Source organism: Ictalurus furcatus, chromosome 17 (assembly GCF_023375685.1).
Source record: "Ictalurus furcatus strain D&B chromosome 17, Billie_1.0, whole genome shotgun sequence".
NCBI classification, from domain to species: domain Eukaryota; kingdom Metazoa; phylum Chordata; class Actinopteri; order Siluriformes; family Ictaluridae; genus Ictalurus; species Ictalurus furcatus.
Genome location: NC_071271.1, coordinates 12,292,168 through 12,311,353, shown reverse-complemented (window position 1 = coordinate 12,311,353; position 19,186 = coordinate 12,292,168). Strand labels below are relative to the sequence as shown.

Genomic DNA, 19,186 nt, shown 5'->3' with positions numbered 1-19,186 from the left:
CATTATTTTTGGTTCGAATTGAAGATGAGCTCATGATGGCATCATTTAATACATGTCCATGGATGTTACTGTCAACTCAGAAGACGTTATTAGTTGAGATTTCAGCAGGAATTCTGCTCAAGATCCAGAGTATTCCTTGTTAAACTTGCAATAAATTCTCTGCAAATTAAAACCGTTGGACACAATGGCACATCAGGTAACGTCGCTGCCTCAGTTCCAGGTGCTCTGGTTCAATCCTAAACTTGGGTTATTGTCTGTGTGGAGTTTCACGTTCTCCACATGCGTTTCCTCTCGGTTCTACACATCTGATCCACCTACATCCCACTAAAGTGCATGTGTGAGCATGGTGTGTGCATGCAGGGTCTGTTCCTGTCTAGTTCTCATTGTTCCAAGGATAAACTCTGGGATCCACCAAGACTCAGACCAGGATAAAGCAGTTCCTGAAGATGAAGGAAATGTCAAAGGCTGAGAATTAACTACACAATACTAAATGGTGGTCATGTGTCATGAAATGGCTGCAACAAGCAGATGATTATATAAAATGGTGCAGTGATTTCAGAATACTATTAGACCTCAGGAAGAAATAAGTTCTCAAACGTCAATCCATCAAACACTCCGACAGCCAAGCGCCTTCATTTTAATACACGCATGCCATCTAGTGGCCATCGCAAGCAATGCTTAAATACAGATTTGTCATAAAGACAAATGTAATATATTTCATTCATTCGTTTATTCTGTTAGAACTGTATACAGTGTGATAGAAGCCAATCGTGTGAAAGTCATGTCCACTGCTTCTGCCAGTCCATAATCATCTTTCCTCTCTCTATTCCATGTCAACATCATGGAGATCCTCCGGCTCCTCTTTCTTCACCCAGGGCACAGGATGAGGCACATAGGGGTCATATGTCCAGCGAGGATACACTCTCTTATACAGGTTCATCAACACTGTGTCCTGAGAACGCAGCTGACTGTCAAATACACATTTCATGTGACCATGTGTACCTGCGTAAAAAGAGGAACAGAGAAAAATACACTTTAGTTTCAATCTCTAACCACAAACATCAAGCCGTTTTCATGCGAGATGTAACTCCACGTGACTCAATTTATGGCTGACTGAAACTCAAGTTTAGTTCAACGATGAAGAATTGTGCTTTTCTCTTTTCTTCTCACCCAAAGCCTCCTTGATGTGTCCTCTCCGTCCCCACTTCGTACGCAACTCCACTGGCTTAAACCACAAAATATCATCTGCAAGGAAAGTCACAAATGAGAAAGTTTAGTTTTGGTAACACAAAACTGCCCCTGCTGCTTATGAACTGTTCCTGAGCTGCTTGTATAATTTCACATAAGCAGTGATCCTCCTCCTCACCCCTGTTGAAGAACATGTAGCGGACAACGGCAGAACGGCGGTTAATCTTGAAGGGGTGTCCACTCAGCACAATCCTCTTCAGCACTACACGCTGAGGGTCACAGCTCAGAAGGCTGCCTGTGGCCACCAGGTCCTGCATTCCTGAAGCAAGAAGAATCACAGTGAACAATCAGCTCATTACAAACACACTTAACAGTAAAGCATGACCAGGAGGTGTGTCTTACCATTGGCCCTCTGTTTGAAGAGCAGGACTCCGGCAGTCGGGAAGGTGATTGGAGCGTAAATGGACACAACCGTAGGAGCATCAGCACGTAGAAAACGCTCCATCTTATGCTTGTCCCCTAAAAATATTTAAATATCTCTCAACTTACAGTGGACTATTGGTAAATCCTCATTTGTAATGTTGCAAGTTCCCCAGTACATGTAACTTTGAACCATTATAAATAATCCATTATAAATAGAATAATAACTTAAAATAATATGTTTTGTTAATGACCAGGAAACTACTAAATGGTGGAACATCTCTATACATTTATCATTATTAATATGCTCATTAATATGCTCAGATGCTCAAAGCCTCCTGCCATCACACACACAACTATCTGGTTAGTTACTTGCTCATGAGCTAGCTTGCATTTGTCACAGATTTTATTTGACTCTCAAAGATCCTTTGGAATTTATTTAAATTGTCAAAATATACCCCAATCAATAACATTAGCTAAGCTGGCACGCAAATTGTGTGGCTAAAAGTTGTGGATACCACATCATCGTCTAATAACTTGCATAACAGACACGATTGGTTCAAACTAAGCGGAGCTTGTTTTGTGACATCACAAACTGAGCTGAACCCTGAATCATTTTTTAAAGAAATCTGAGAATGCAAAATAGAAATAAAACTGACCCAAATATCAATCTACAGTGCTTTGAAAACACATTTGCCCCATCCTGATTTCTTCCATTTTTGTGTCTCTCTCATATTAAATATTTTTAGATCTTCAAATGAAATACAACATAAAACAAAAGGCAACCTGAGTAAACACACAATACAGTTTTTATTTATTTATTTATTTTATTGAAGCACAAAAAAAAGTGAAAAACTAATTGCCCCTTAACCTTCTGGTTGTGCCACCTTTAGCAGCAATTACTGCAACTAAACACTTCCAATAACTGGAGATCGGTCTTTCACTTAATTCTAGGACTAGGACTTACTCCTATACTTTGGATCATAGTCTTGCTGCATAATCCAGTTGCACTTGAGGTTCAACTTGTGGACGCAAGACCAGACATTCTCCTTCAGGATTTTCTGGTAGAGCACAGAATTCATTTGTGTTTAGGTTTCCTTCAATTATTGCAAGTTACCCAGACCCTGAAGCAGCAAAGCATCCCTACACCATCACACTTCCACCACCATGCTTGACCGTAGGTATAATCATCTTTTTGTGGGAACCCTGTCTTCCAAACAGTTTCACTTTCGACTCAGCAATCCACAGAACATTCTCCCAAAAGGTTTGAGGATCATCAAGGTGTGTTTTGGCAAAATTCAGATGAACTTTAATGTTCTTCTGGGTTAGCAGTGGTTTTTGCCTCATCATTCTTCCATGACATTTTTGCCCAGTGTCTTTCTGATAGTGGAGTCATGAACAGTGACCTTTATTGATGCAAGAGAGGCCTTTAGGTCCTCTGACATTGTCCTTGGCTCTTTCGTGACTTGCTAGATGAGTCATTGCAGTGATCTTGGAGGAATTTTGGAAGGTCAGCCACTTCTGGGAAGATTCACTACTGTGCTGAGTTTTTCCATTTGGAGATATTGGCTCTTGCTGTGGTTCTTTGGAGTCCTGGAGCCTTTGAAATAGCTTTGTAATCCTTCCTAGACTGATGTATTTCAATCACCTTCTTCCTCATCATTTGTGGATTTTCATTCAATTTTGCATAATGTGTTACTGGGTAAGACCTTTTAACCAATTTCATGCTGTTGAAAAAGTTCTATTTAAGTGTTGATTTGATTGAACAGGGTTTGCAGTAATCAGGCCTGGTTGCGTTTAGTTCAGCTGAACCCTGTTATGAATGCAGATTCATAGATTTGGGGAATTAGTAACTACGGGGCAAATACATTTTCACACAGGCCCAGTTGGTACTGGATAACTTTTTTGCTTCAACAAATAACATTATCATTTAAAAACTGTATTTTGTGTTTACTCAGGTTGCCCGATATACACAAAAACAGAAGAAATCAGGCAAATACTTTTTCACAGCACTGTTTTTAATTAGAATCAACTGTCCAAGAGGTGTGTGCAGGACTGTTTTGTCTTTTTAATCCCATTTGCACCCACTCCCAAAGGAATTCTGAACAATCCTGCCTGCTTCCGCAGTTATTTTTGTCCCTGACAGTGATAAAGTATTTCTTGAAAATGAATGAACGAACACAGTAAATTAGACAGTCGAGCAACCTGTCCAAAGCACACGTTTACCAACGGGTATGGGTATCACATATAGAAGTTAATAAGGGCCATACCGGTGGTGTGCTGAGAGAAGATGGGAGAAGCTCGGAAGCGTCTGAAGCCACACTGGAACACCAGCTCCTCTTTAGATGCAATGGGCTCGTTGAAACCCGGATGCCGTCGTACCAGCACATGCATCACTGACATCTACACAGAGACCAAAAAACGGGTGCTTCTTATTATTTGATTAATATATTTTTTATTAAAATAAAGCAAACGCACATTATAGTCAAGATCCTGTTATTCTGATCAACTGATCAGATCAAGGGAATCTCAATCAAGGTGGATAGAATGTCTCTAGTTTTAACCAGTACGATCACGTTTTGGAAAAGCAATCAAACTGACCAAGTTGACCAATGAGGTCCTATTCTATTCAGGCTGTACAATTGACAGATGGATGAATGAATGAATAAATGAATGTTTTCGATACCTTCTGTTCATGTGGGAGCAGGGAGACCAGCACCAGGGGTTTGCCTGCCTGAAAGCTCTCCATCACTGAGACAGGCACGTCCTCAATGTGCAGCGTCACGTACCAGCCAATCTGCATGATCACATGACATCACACATTATCAACATCTGAGCAGGACAAGAACATACACCTTGTTTTTTGCATTAATGAGACGTATAACACACTCGCTCTCTCTCTCTCTCGCTCACCATGGCCCCTTCCTCCTCAGTGGCTGCCTCGGCCAGGACGCGGCGACGGGTGCGCTCAAAGTTCTGGAACTGGAAGATGCGCGAGTAGTTGAGAGGCAGGTTCTCCATGGGGTCCCATGGAGAGGAGCGGAAACTCTTCAGACCTCTGTACCTCTGAAATCTGAGACACATCCCCAACCAAACAAAGCTGTGAGTCTGACCTTCACACTTTACAAAAGGATCTGTGTAGGTGTTAAATTTCAAAGTGTGTCAGACCCCCAGCGAGGAACGAAAGATTATTCATATGCACGATGCAACGCAGAGGCTGTAGCAACTGGATGTGGAGAAGCCACTGATTTATCAAAACCGGATACTAACAAATTTCTTTGTAAACAGTTCACAAGAGTATTTACATAAGCAACGTGATCATGAAAATCCAGATAGTTATAAAATCGTCTGGATCATGCGAGATCTCCTGAGTTTGTGTAAATGTACGTACAAGGAGCCTTAATCTGAAGCCTCGACTAGGTTTCAGATCATATGATTGACATGAGTTACTCTGATTTTATTTCAATTGACATGTTTATAAAGCTTATTTATTTCAAGTGCAAAGTTGATATGTGCCTACAGTTTGAGATTCTGCAGTGGTGGAGCTGTATTTAAGGCTCTTTCACCGTTTAGTCGTGTTTTTGCTGTTGTGTTTTTGTGGGCGTCACTAACTAAGAAAATACATGAGTACAAAGAAAATGTTGTATAAATAATAAACTATTGTAAATCTGTCTTGGCATTTTTAGTATGGTTTGGTCTACGAAAACATTTACACGCAACTTTGCTGAAAGATTAATAAATGAGGCCCTTCGTGTTTTAACACAGAGCAGTTGAAACATTTTGTCCTTCACCTTGTCCTAGCAGAAACATCTAACGGTGTGTCCACTTCATCAGGGAACATTTCGTGTGAGCGAGCTTCACGATAGCGCTTCAGCCCGTCTTCCTCCTCGGCCTCATCCATGGCTTCGTCATACTTCTGCTCGGCTCCAACACGGCCTGCAGAGCTTATTTCCTCCTCTTCCTCATCCTCATCATCCTTTCCAGCATCATGACAAGCCTCACCATCCTTAATGAAGGAAGAGTAAGCATGTAGGAGTGGATGATGACAAAAATGTCCTAACACAATATTTGCTTTCACAATACGCTAGAGACATGGGAATAGATTTATTTAGGATGTGGGTAGAATTGGATTCCACACACAACACATTAGCACTATATGTCTAATGATTTGATCATTTAAAAATATTATAAAAGGAACTGAGACAAAGCTAACTAGATCATAATATTTCAGAAAGGTGTATCGTGGACAGATTTATCAAGATGATAATATCCTCTTGCTATAGAACTATAAGCAACCGAAAATTTTTGAAAACCCAAAATCAGCAGCTAAGAGAAAGATTCAGATTTTGTTGCCAATTGTAATTCTCCTTTGAAAATCTTTTTGGTTATATACACGGTTTAAACTTGGTCCAGAAATCTATTTTCTTCTTTGATATCCATCACTAAACACAGACAGCCTTTGTCAGGCGCGAGCATGTGGCCACTGAGATGAGACAGGGGCAAGACATACTGCTGGGGTGAATCCACACCCTGTAGGGGTCAAGCTGCAGAACAATCACAGGTGCACTAATAAAAATAATCTCCCTGAATCATCTGTGGTACCACTTCCCTCCTTGTTAACATCTTGCATTGTGAAGCCCTCTTTGGTGCTCAACCAGACATCAAACACATGCTAATTGGGATTAAAGGAAAATAAAACTTCCAAACATGGGGAGCTTCCCCCCTGCTCCTTTCAAGCCTAGCTGGTATAAATAAATGGCCGCCTGCTCCGTAAACCCCAACAGGAAGCCCTGTCCAAAGTGGAGGAAGTCAGAAGGCTTCTCTCGGGACAGGCCTGCCGCTCCAAACACTATTGTTGCTCTGCGCAGCCTGGCACTAAGACTGAGAGGCAGACACTGAGAAAACAAACAATGCCTCTCCACCATGCAGTGCACAAAGAACCAGTCACGTATGCACTGTTCCGCCAGCAGTGTGCCTGCCCTCCTGCCCGCGCTTAGCCAATCAGCCGCACCTTCTGCCATTACGTACACGTGCTATGCTTTGTCAGCCTGTGCAGTATGTATGAAGTAACTTTGTTCTCATTTCTCACTGCCTTCCTTTGCTATCAGCTTAGACAACACCATGGTAACGCAGAAAATACCGACATATACCAATGGCTTTCTAGGCAGTAAGAGTCACATATAAAAATTTGTATAGCTCTGTTCATGAGCTTTGGAGCCGAGATTCCCAAGCTCACTTTAATGAAAAAGTTATACGATATTTATGATATTACCTGGAAGAACAATTCCAGGAAGCAGGAAACCTGGAAGAAGGGTTAGGCCTGCTCAACCTTGTGTATCTAGTGTAGGTGCCTGGGTACCTGAGACTCATTTTCAGCGTCCTCTCCATCTTCCATCATCTCATCAGCATCATCAGCACAGCTGTCCAGATCATCCTCTTCATCGTTTTCATTCTCTTCATCGTCATCATCCACAATCCACATGGCCTGATAGTCCGAAGTGCCCTTTGGCACCTTCATGACCCTTCGGCTCTTCCTGGCTTCTGAACATCCAGGATCACACAGAATCTCAGTTCGCACACTATATTACTCAGTCCTGACTACGCAATTAACCATAATGTTAATGTTAATCCTACAATGGATACACAGTCTCTCTTGATTTTATAGCTATACAAGTGGAAAATGTATTACAACACCCAATCTTAACAGTTAGCGATATCAGTAATATTCATTATTCAGTAGTCTGGCAAAACTGGCATCCAAACAGGCTTTCAAAAGGTTCCAAAGGCACTTCAGATGTAGAAGAACGCACTGTATCGTTTTATGTTTCTTTAGTAAATTCAGTGCTTTCCCATGTTACTCAGTCATGTAACTTAATTCACCTTATTCACTTAATTCACTCTCACGTCAGTTAAGACGAACATTATCTCTGTTAAATAAATATGGCATTTTTATGTTCATTAATCTTTTTATGTACTATTGCCTTTTAAGTAAAACATTTAAACTGGTCATTTAAAATTTCCCAAAAGCATCACAGTGCAAAGATCATTGTCAAAGTGAGTATCACACTCTATAACAGATTAGACTTTATCATGATTTTAGGAAACTTGGCCCTGAAAGCAAGTATTACATATGATTCATGTTTCCACTCTAATATACTGGTAGACTGCTGAAATAACCATAACTTTGTTGGTGTCCAAATATTTATGGCCCTGACCGTATGCAAGAAAATGCTCGATAATGCAAAGAATTGCTAATAACCACTATAATGAAAATAAGACACCAACTGTCCTTATGCGGTTGTCTGAAATAAGGTTCCTTCAATGTACAGGTGAGCACTGTTCTGGGACAACTTCATCACACCTGGTATAACTTGGGCTTTACTCGTTCATTCATTCAACCGATTTATCTTATGTTTAAACTATTTATTTTGGGACACACAACCAACTAAGGGATTGGCCAAGAGTGTCAGCAGAAATGGGAAAAAATGCACATCTCTAAATTAATGCCAGTTCACGTGTTACTTTGTGTAAAGGATAGATTTCGGCATTTGTTATACCTTCAGCCTCCTGAAGCTCAGACTCAGTAGGCCAAGTCTGTTCTCCATCCATGGGATCCACCTCAGCTTCTGTCTGCACGCTCTCTCTCTGAGAAGGGTCAGACTTCATTAACACACGCACCTCTTCTCCAGCTCCAATCACTCCATCTCCTACACCCCTGTCCTGTGTGGCACACATCAGACACACAAGTGCAATCAGCATGGCTAACTATGATTACTAACAAAAGAGCAAAACCAGTACCATTCAACATACCCTCCATTTGTGATTTCAATATTTTTAGTTTGCATACCCGAACCCATTTTGAATAACAAAATATAGCATGAAATAACTGAATGTGCCATTATTTAAGAAGGCAAAAGTCTCCTGCAAAAGACATATCGATAAATCTTATTTTAACAGTTTCAGCAGTTCCAGTCATTTGCTCAGATTTTTCACAATGCATATTTTATTAGATTCTGAGTGTGTCAAAAAATTACTGCTGAAGATGGACTGCCTCAGTCCAAATTGCACTCACCATCTCCACATCTTGTCCCTTGGCTGGTTTTAAAGGCCGTTGTGTACCTGTGACAATGGGCAGAGGGTCTGTGGGTGCATCGATCTGACTGAGCTGAAAGTCCCCATGGCCTGCAATATGTACCAGCCTGTTCACCTGCAGGGGCCTGCCTCGGACGTACCCCGACACCCGCAGAGTGCCCAGTCCTGTAGGCGGCCCTCCTGTGCCTTCTTGCCTACTGCTGGGGTTGTAAGAAGCACTTTTAACTAGCATGTGTGAGCGTCTTGAGCGGAAGGCCAGTCGCCTCTGTTTCTGTGCCCCCAGGTGGCGGAGCAGCTGCACTGCATCCTGCTCTGTGTCCAGGGGGAAGAGACGTGCCTCTGGGAAACGAGCCTCGGCCACGCGTGACAGTGCACGTCGAGATTCAGTCCGCTTCTTCACCGCCATGTCAGCAATGCCCTGACACACCAAAGCTGAGCAGCACAGACAGAGGTAATAGAATGGAGAAAGCAAACAGTCATGAATGTGAGAATAAAAGGTGTTCAGAGGTACAGAAGGTATACATTAAAACTGTTCAATGTCTGAGGAAGCCTTTGATTTCCTCTCCAGCTTCATCTCTTACCATGACTTGGTAATCCTTGTGCAAAGAGACAGGAAAGGCAGTAATCTCCATAACTGTCCCAACCCTCCATGGACTCAAGCACAAACAACAAACTGTCTGCCACCTTGGCCACGTCTAGGAGCGAGTGTAAGTCAGCTGGAAACAAAAAGGACAGCAATTAAAATTTAAATGAAAACACCAACTGATAAAATATGGATCAATTTCAATGTTTGTTTCAGTAAATAACCAGAGGGCTATTCACAAAGGATCTTAAAGTAGCTCCTAAATAAGGATTAGCATGTTAATCCTAATATAATCATAATATCCTACTCTGTCTAAGAGTAATTCACAAAGAATCTCAGCAATTAAGTCTTAAACTGTGAAAACCAGAGAGCTCCAGATCATTTCTTATACTCTGGACTTCAATTCATATTTAAATGAAAAAGGACATACTTTTACTGCAGTCACACAAGCATGTAAGTGCTATGCAATGAGCCAGTCCGTGGCAATCAATTTGCATCAATATTCGTGTCCATCAAACAGGACATGATTGGGGAAACGGTGCTCAGACCTTTTTTGCCCACAGCCAGCTTGGCAGAGTATGGTTATTACACCATATTACTCTCACAGTTTTAGAAATTTGACCTTAAAGGGGAAAAAGCATTTCAACTAAGTGGTTCAGATTGCATCTCAAATGATAATTACCATAATTTGCTTCTTGTTTGCATGTATTGGGCTTATAACCACACCACTGATATGCACACCCATACAGCTGAGGACAAAAGTTTACATTCCCCTAGGCTAAAAACAGTTACACTTCATTTTTCACAAGCCCCATGTTATCATACATTTCCTGTGTTAAATCAATTAGGGTATTTGTTATTTATTGGTTTATTTCCACAATAGGTAATTCCAAATTAATAGCCAAGAGAGATTTATTTAAGCTTTTATTTACTAGATCAGATTTTTTTTGTGGGTCAAAAGCTTACATACATTTTGTTAGTATTTGGTGGCATTGCCTTTTAATTGCTTAATTTAAATCAAATGCTTGGGGCAGCCTTCCATAAGCTTCATACAATACTTTGCCAGGATTTTTGCCCATAACTCCTGATAGAAGTGGTGTAACTCAGTCAGGTTTGTGGGCCGCCTTGCTCAGACATGCTTTTCCATTTCAGTCCTCAACTTTTCTATGGGATTCAGGTCAGGGCTTTGTTGTCTTTAAGCCATTTTTTTTTTTTTTTTACAACTTTGGAGGTATGCTTAGGATTACTGTCCTGCTGGAATCCACAGTTGTTTTAACTTTGAGTGATATCTTGAGTTTTGCTTCAGTATTTCTAGATAACCTTCCTTCCTTGTGATGCTATCTATTTTTATAAAGTGCACCAGTCCATTTTATAGCAAAACACCTCCACAACATGATGCCGCCACCAACATGCGTCACAGTTGGGATGGTGTTCTTTAGATTAAAAAAAAAAAAATCAGTTTTTCCTCCAATAGATGTTAGTGATCCAAAAGACTGGTGATCACCTGCAGTCTTCAGTCTGTTTTTTTTTTATGCTGGTCTTGGAGTAGGGGCTTCTTCTTTGCATGACAGCCTTTCAGGCCATAGCAATGTAGGACTCTTTAATTGTGGATGTACATAGTGTAGTACCTGATGCTTCCTTCCTTCACCAACTCCATAACTTTGTTGTTGTCTTGGGGTTCAGTTGAACCTTTTGGACAACTGTTTGTTCATCTCTGAGTTAATCTGCCTGTGTGGTCACAAGATTTTTATTGCATACAGTTGTTTGTACAGATGCTTGTGGTACCTTCAGATGCTTGTGGTGCACAGGTGAAAATTGCTCCTAAGGAGGAACTGGACTTGTTCAGGTCCCATTTTTCTTTTCTGAGGTCTTGGCTGAGTTTTTTGGATATTGCCCTGGTATAATGGGCAAAAAGGCCACTCAGAATCTTCTCCAAGTTATTACATACATTTCTGGAATCTTCCAGACCAGGGCAATATTGACATACATATGTAGGACTATATACATTTTTCTATTGATAGATATTTTCTTATATTTTCTATATAGCCAATGTTTTAAAAGCTACTTTTTGGCAGCCGATTTACATCACCAAGATCATAGCTACTAGCGGTGTGTTGTAACAAAAACAAAAACAAGCATGGAGGAGAGGGACACAGAGCGAAACTCCCCACAACACTTCAACACAGAACAGGCATCAATCCAACTAAAAGATGAGGAACTTGTACCTGAAAAGGGAGGCATATCTGTTGTTTGGACGTGGTTTGAGTATAAGAAATCAGACACTCTCCAGAAAAAGATCATTTGTAAGGTATGCCGCAGACCAATCATGCATGCATGCAATTATTTTCTACAGATAACTTTTTCATCAGTTTTACAGAAAATGTAACATATATCGTGATCTATATTGTTTCAAGACATGAAATTATCCAGATCACGATATCTTGATGTATGTAAACTTGGACCCACTGGAATTCTGATGAATGACTTAAAGCTGCAATAAATCTGTCTCTCGTCTATTTTTATAATTACCTCTGATGGGAACAAAGTAATTGACTTGCCAAAAGAAATGTATGGCAATGTGAAATGTGTGAGTATGTGTCAAACAGATTAAATATATTTCGTCTAGGATTTAGTCTAAGGGCATCAGATATTGCCCACAAATCCGATTCTCAACCAGGGAGCAGGTGTGTCAAACAATTTCTGAGCATCTTTCCCAGAATCAAAATGGCATTTTCAGACCAATGTCTGTGGCCAGCTAAGCAGTAACTATAAAAGGGATCAACTCTGCAATACATGATGAATTAAAGAGAACATTACAGTAAATGATTTGCCTCCTAATGTGTAGCAATTCTTACTTCAAAAACTTTTCAATTGACAGCACAGTAAATACATTATAATTATGACTGCTCCAAATATTCTGCTCCAAATAAAGCTGTGTAACCTGTGTCAGCCCTGTAGAAAGTGAATCTCTGTTTAAAGCGTGGAAGGACGAGGCCAAAGCTGTCCCGTTCCACTGTGATTCCCTGGTGTTCATGCAGCACTCCTCCAATTCCATCTGCTCTCAAAAGCCGGGTGACTGCAGCAGCATCGACCTGTGCGTGCAGTCCAATCACAGCCACCAAATGAGGCGGCCCATCTCTGCTGCCCAGCCGGCGCTTCTCTGACAGCACCTGACACACCAAAAACACAACAAAGTTCATTTGCTAATTCTCCTCTACATCAATTTTAGATGTTGTGGACCTTACGTTAATTCCTTACCGAGTCCTTCTTGTTGCGACGGAGCTGATTGGCTTTGTGTCGCTTGTCCATCTTGCTCAGTTCTCGCCGTTGTTTTTTGGTAAGAGCAACCACAGCGACTCTGCCTAAAGGACGCAATGAACTTTAGATCGGTCTAGGGTTAAGATCTGTCCAGTGTTAATGTCATAGTTTAGAAAATCACTTTTCCAATCAGCCCATTTCACATCCTGTTTTATAGGGATTAAGATGGCAAGAATAGGACAATGTCTTTAAAAATGACATAAAAGATCATGTAAAGAGATGTAATAAATGCGATATCAGATCATATCTTCATATCACCAAGCCCTAATATCCATACCTGCAGTGGGCTACCTGTTAGCCAAAAAGATTACCTGAGCTGTGCATATACCGCATGAAGGTTTTTCATTAAAGAACTTAACAGTACTTTATTGTCTGGCTTACCACTGTCACTCTTGAAATATGATCTAGTGCCATTCTTGGCTCGGAAAAGTGAGTGCACTTTAAACACGTGTTTAGGCTTGACAGTCCCGGCTCAAATAATGGCGGAAAGAAATACAAAAAGGAAGTTAAACACGATTTAAAAAATTACCCTTGTTCTCCCGCCCGATCTCTCCCTTCGTTCGATGCTTTCCATGTTTGTGTTCCTTATTTTTCTGTTTGTAAATGCCAGGCCGATGAGCTTGTTGCTGCTCTTTACCGGCAGCCATTTTCCCTCACGCCGCGCATGTAAACTTTAAATGACGTCATATTCCTGCGCCGACTAATCTGCGAGAATTGGAGAAGCCTGCCATCTGCTGCTCAGTATCATCATTGTTGCGGTTTAAGGGTTTAGTAGGCAGAAAATTTGTCCGCAATGATTTTCAGTATATTATATTATAGATGAATAAACTCTCCAGCTATAGGAATTTTTTTTAACTCAGTATCACTTTATCTTCATAAAATGAGCCTTTTATACCAGGTGAAAAAATGCAGAAACAAGAAGGTTGTACTTGTGTATCTGACCTTATCTGGCAAAGTCAGGGAATTGAACATTGCACACTTCAAGAGGATTGCAACAGTAATCCTTTCTGGCTTTTAGCTGACATAATCTCATCTGTGGTGGGTCTTGCAGTGACAGGTTTCCTTCTTAATTTGGGGTTTTGCTCAGGAAATGCCAGCAGACAGAGATATGCCACAGAAAAACTGTACAGGATACAGGAATTATGTTTTCAGTAGCCTAAATGTCGTCACTTTCTTTCTCAAACCTTAAAATGTCTTGAGTGCTTCTCATATCTATCTCACAAGAGAATCCAGTGTCCTGCTCTTGGATTTGGTGTGAATACTGAGAGTTTTAGTGTGTTGTTTATAATGTGTATGGTTAAAATGAGTTCACCAAACATTCACAGCACAATACTATTTCAGCAGTTTGAACTCTATTTAAAATATTATATAAATGTTTTCCATATTGCCAATATTCAAAGGCAACATATACCATAAACTGGCTTGTAGTAGTAGGTGATGTTGCTGTCCTGAATGGTTTTATATGTTGTTGGTGGCTCTATAACGAAAACAAGGTTTGTAGTATGGATCTTTAAATTCATTTTGGTAAGTGGGGTTTTCTTGCATTAAAGTATTACTTCTATGTCAAATGTAGACTTGGATTTTTAACAACACCATAGCTCTACCACTGTGCATTTGTAGCAGGTGAGTTGATCTTATTCTTATACATTGCTCTTTCCAGTGGAGACATTTTTCATGAACTGACTAGTAATAGGTAAATGAGTTGACATGTTTTCCTAAATGCCTTTATAGAGTCTGTCACATTACACCGCAGTGGCTCTACAATGAAAACAAAAGGATGGAGTATGGCTCTTTAAATGCCATTCAGAAAACACAGACTGAAGAGCTTCAAAGCCCCGCTGTTCGCCTGGATACAGAGAACAGAAATCCTGCATTCCCGTTGGCTGGGAGAGCCGGCTGCTCGGGGACCAATCAGCAGCTTCCGCTCGGTGCTCTGTTTACCTACTGGCTGTTTAGCAAACCGAGGACAGCACGATGATGCTGTTTACTTCTAACCTCTTGGTGATGTATACCTCATAATGCAAAGCCACAGTGTCCTATGACTTACTACTGAAAGGTTTGTTAAAAAATTTCCTCACTCGTTTAATGTCTAGACGTAGCTGACTGTACTGATAAACGTTTTTAGATATTTACATTGATCTTTTATAATAGTACAATTTGGAGTCAGATCGAACTACTAAAAACAAATTCTCCATGTTTTTAATTTAACCTTTTAATTTGAATTGGTTGGGTTTGTTTTTGTGTTTGTTTTTTTAAAAAAAAAAACTTGAATTGTTTAGACTGCTAAATCGTATTACACCCATCAACATTAGTTCTTTCAGCCTGCCCATTCTTAAGTATTTTAATGGTCTTTTCATATAATATTTGCATGTGTATATTGAGCTGAGTAATGGATCCGGCTGTTTCTTTTATGAACCGTTTGTATTTAGATATTTAAGAAAACATTTACACATATGCAAATCTCACGTCCTCAAAAAAGACATTTGAATTCTGGGCGTGACTGGTGTTGTCATTTTATAATTGTCATTTTATTATTGTCATTGAAAAGACTGCTGTAATGAATAAGAAAACATGAATGAAGAACTTGTTCTCAGTTGAGTTCTAACTGGCTGCTGGTGTCTTGGTGTTTTACACAGAAAACTACAGATGGGTTAAGTTATTGTTTTGTATTATGTATTGAGCACAGTCAGCATTAGTGAATGATGAACAGGTTTATTTTAGTCATGCAGGCTGTGTGCGTGTTGTCCCAGGGCTGAGTGGGTGTTTCCCGCAGCGTTAGGGCGGTACCAGCCGGCCTTCCAGGAACAAGCAGCAGGCGCAGAGGGAAGAAAAGCACCACAACATGCTCTCACTGTGAACGCGTCTCTATGCGCGCTGTAGCGATTTCCAAATCGCTCTCTGCCTTTAGGTTTTCGGCCTGTTAGGGTGTGGTCGTCTTTTCGGTGATCTTTCCTGCATGTTGGCGCGTTTTTTATGCCCGTCAAACTTGTCAGAGGCGACTTGGAGCTGTCGGACGCCATCTTTAGAACTGCTCAGGGAAGAGGCGAGTGGCTGGGCCACCGTTAGCCCGGGCTGGAGTTTCGCTCTCCTGGATTATCTGCTCCATGCGCGTCCATAGGTCAGCGACGGCAGCGCGGTTTGGAGATCAATCCAGTGTTTATTCAGTAAAGCTCTAGAAAACTGACAGTGAGTCGAGAAAACTGCTGTCGTGCTCGAGTAATACTTTGTGGACTATTTCTCGAGTTGAAACTTAAACAAGGGTACGCTAGCTGACTTTAACCCCCCAGCCTGGCTGTCGGAACGGTAAGTCGCGATGTGCTAGTCAGTTAGCCTGCTAGCTAACTTCGCTGACGCTAGCTAAAGGGTTAGCTAATGTTATTGACACAAAATAGCTGCTCTGTACGTTAATATTAGCTACCCCTTTATGAATGGGAGCGGACTGACTTTTCATAGTATTTCCGTATAACACTAAGCACAGCTATAACTTAGACATTTTTGATAACTAACCTTAGTTAGTTTTTTAGTTAGCGTATTTTTTCCCTAATACCAGCCTTGAAGCTTTCCGTTTTTAAGCTCACAAGCTAAGCTAGTGGCAGTCTATTTGTAAACATAAAACAAAAAAACATTAACGTGAGCTTACAAGTATTGTGTAGAAAGCTTTCCTTTCGTATAGTTTTGTATATTAGTATGTCGTGTATGTTTTTGTGTTGTTTGTGGAGGTGAGGCGTCCATTCTGCAGCCTGTGCTATGTAATAAGATAACCTACTGTACATATCAGTGTAAATCTTACATTAGGGTTTCTCAGACGTTTTGGACCCTCTCAGGACAGATTTATTTCACGAACATCATTTAGATGTGTGTTTGTAATATTTAGTTTATTTATTGGCGCCATATAAGTTTCTATTCCTGATTTTTTTTTTTTCCACTGACTACACATTAGGTTCAAGTTGACATTCCTTACAGACTGCTTGTTTTTGAGTCGTTGAGGTTTGGATGTCTGGTCAAATTAAGAACTTAATAGGAAATATAACGATTTCCACAACTGTAACTAAATAAAAATAAATCAATAAATAAATCACAAATCCCCTGGCTGTGTGTCACACACCCTTGGGTTCTCCAGACCCCACATTGAGAAGCTCTGCAGTACAGTGGGTTATCCCTTGCTCTAACGCTTTTATATGAACCTGAGATGGGTTTGTTGATTTAGTTTGTGATTTTAAGAGTTGGTGTGTTTTGAGCTGAAACACCAATACCGTCAGCAAGTAACCCTGAACCAGCTTATTCCTGTCTGTAACAATGGCTCTTTCTGCTTTTCTTGATGCAAACTGACCAGAGTACCAAGGTGTGGTTTTCCACCTCGAGCTGCCTGTAAAAGAAGGCATTCACACTGTGTGATCTCACACAGTCCTCTTCTTATAATCATCTACACTTCTCAGCCGGTCAGTGTTTCCGTGCAGCAGGATGCACGTACACGCGCACGCGCTTGCTTACGCTCACTTTCAAACCTCTGATTAAACCATGGCCTTGCTGTTGGATTAAAATAACGGGGTGTGAATTTGGTGGGATGAACTCGATGCACCTCGTGCCTCTGTAGATGTTTTCATCCTTAGAAGAAACAGACAGCGCCGTATCCTTCCACCCCCCCCCCCCAAACAGGAAGTCTGATCCCATTTCATTGGAATCTAGATGTTAGATTAGAGCCCGTTTTTGTGTAAATAAGTATTGCTTGTGGTGGAGTTTTGTGACTTCTGTTTCATTTATGGTGTGTATATATACACATACATTTAAAGTCACAAACTCCACTGCTGTGTGTGTCTGCCAAGCGAGTTGTCGTGATTCCTATCACACTGATTGTAAAGGAGCAAGAATGCAGTAATTATAATTTAATAAGCATGTGCTTTAGTGGCCTGCTGGATTTGTTTATGGGTTTGTTTCGCAGACGTATGCAAACCCAGGGTGTGTCAAACTGACTGAATGGTGCATCTGTTAATGGGAGACACTGTCCCCTTTCTCTCTCTTTTTCCTGATCTTGTTGCTGCCACTTAAAGCTAAGCCTCTGTCTTTCTTCCCAGCATCACTTGGATTCCATGCGGTCTCTCCACTCCAACATACAGATTGAATTTGCCTTCTGATTTGCGCTGATGTCTTTAAGTGCTTAGAGAACGTTTTGTCTCCGACTTCAGCTCATCAATTTTGACTTGTTACTGTCATATTAGGTGAGTGTGTACTTGAGAAGAACACTCTACCAGAACTGATAGTTTCCTAGGGTGGTAAGATTGATCTTTCAGATCTCACCAGAGATTGTTCATTACAGATTCATTTTTAACCTTTTTTTATCATATGAATTGAATCATTGTATGATATTTTGTCTGGCACTGTTTTTCACATTAGCTTCACTTCCACTAAACCTGATGTGGAAGTGGTAGCTCAGCGGTTAAGACGTTGGATTTCTGCTCGGTGGGTTGTGAGTTTAAATCCCAGCCCTGCCGAGCTGCCACTGTTGGGCCCTTGAGTAAGGCCCTTAACCCTCATTGCTCAGTTGGATAAAAATGAGATAATTGTAAGTCGCTCTGGATAAGGGTGTCTGCCAAATGCTGTAATGTACCAGAACTGAAAGCTGTATTTTTTTTTTTTTTTTTTTTTTTACAAATGTACAAACCCACTTGGTGCTGTTTATTCTAGAGGAGCAAATTTACTACATATAAAGGTATATTGAACGTAATATCATTTTTAATGGAGTTGGACAGCTTGTTTTGCTGCATGTGAGGTAGGGATGGGCGATATGGATATAAATATAGTATTGTGCACCACAGTTTTTGGCTACAATTGACCGCTGCATGCAGTTTTGAGAGCCTCAGAAACACAATCATTGATCTAAAACTAAAACTGATTTTCTGTAAGCAAACCAGTTCCAGATTGTAGAGGTAGCTCCTCGTTTAGCAATAAACTCCTCCTCAGCTTCACATCCGCCTTCCGCCCATACTGGTTTTCGCTCTGCACGTGAGCTGCGAACGGGTCTCAGACCGTCGCACACAAATACATCATCAACTAGGCTTTATCATCATTATCGCAGGAAGACTAATTCTTATTGTGGGGAGAATTTCTACCGGTATATCACACACGGTAAAATATCGCCCAATCCCCTAATGTGAGGTGAATGTACAGAGGCTGAATTGTTTATAGTGGGTATTTAAGGAATTGCGTACAACCTTGTTTAACCCCACGTCATAATAGGTTTTTTTTTCTTCTATTTGTAATTCTTATTTTCTTTTCACTTTTATTTAAAATTTTTTTTAAACTTAAGGTATAAACTGGGGCATGATTCCTTTCAAGGCCTCTAAATTAAAAGATGTCAAAATGTCCCTCATTTATTCACTAAGGTTGAATATAAATCAGACTTAGACTATTTGCAAATGAAATGATCAGCACAGGTGGAGCAGCTTGCTGTCATGTGACTCACAGGGTTCCTGTCAGGCCATTCGTAAGTACACCATAATCGTCTCTGGGCATGACCTCTACAACTCGAACAGCATTGTGGACAGACGTGCCTTACATTCAGGTCGCACCATTTTGAAAAGGGTGGTG

At 40.7% G+C, this 19,186-nt stretch overlaps 2 protein-coding genes across 2 annotated transcripts in view; one reads left to right on the top strand and one right to left on the bottom strand.

Annotated features, from left to right (window-relative positions):
* Window positions 1-621: 621 nt before the first annotated feature.
* On the bottom strand, window positions 622-13,272 carry tsr1 (TSR1 ribosome maturation factor). The gene is made up of 15 exons (XM_053646944.1): window positions 13,131-13,272; window positions 12,542-12,645; window positions 12,225-12,453; window positions 9,282-9,416; window positions 8,681-9,132; window positions 8,166-8,328; window positions 6,968-7,149; window positions 5,400-5,614; window positions 4,522-4,681; window positions 4,295-4,405; window positions 3,879-4,011; window positions 1,591-1,707; window positions 1,367-1,507; window positions 1,171-1,245; window positions 622-1,002 (listed from the first exon to the last, which is right to left on the bottom strand). Exons 1-15 carry the CDS (start codon window positions 13,246-13,248, stop codon window positions 824-826), a joined length of 2,514 nt encoding a protein of 837 aa, XP_053502919.1. The 5' UTR covers window positions 13,249-13,272; the 3' UTR covers window positions 622-823.
* Window positions 13,273-14,876: 1,604 nt separating this feature from the next.
* The window catches only part of taok1a (TAO kinase 1a), a 33,286-nt gene continuing 28,976 nt past the window's right edge, over window positions 14,877-19,186 (top strand). The window contains exon 1 of the mRNA XM_053646943.1: window positions 14,877-15,904. The gene's annotated coding sequence lies outside the window, so the exon portion shown is untranslated. The remainder of the gene's footprint in view (window positions 15,905-19,186) is intronic.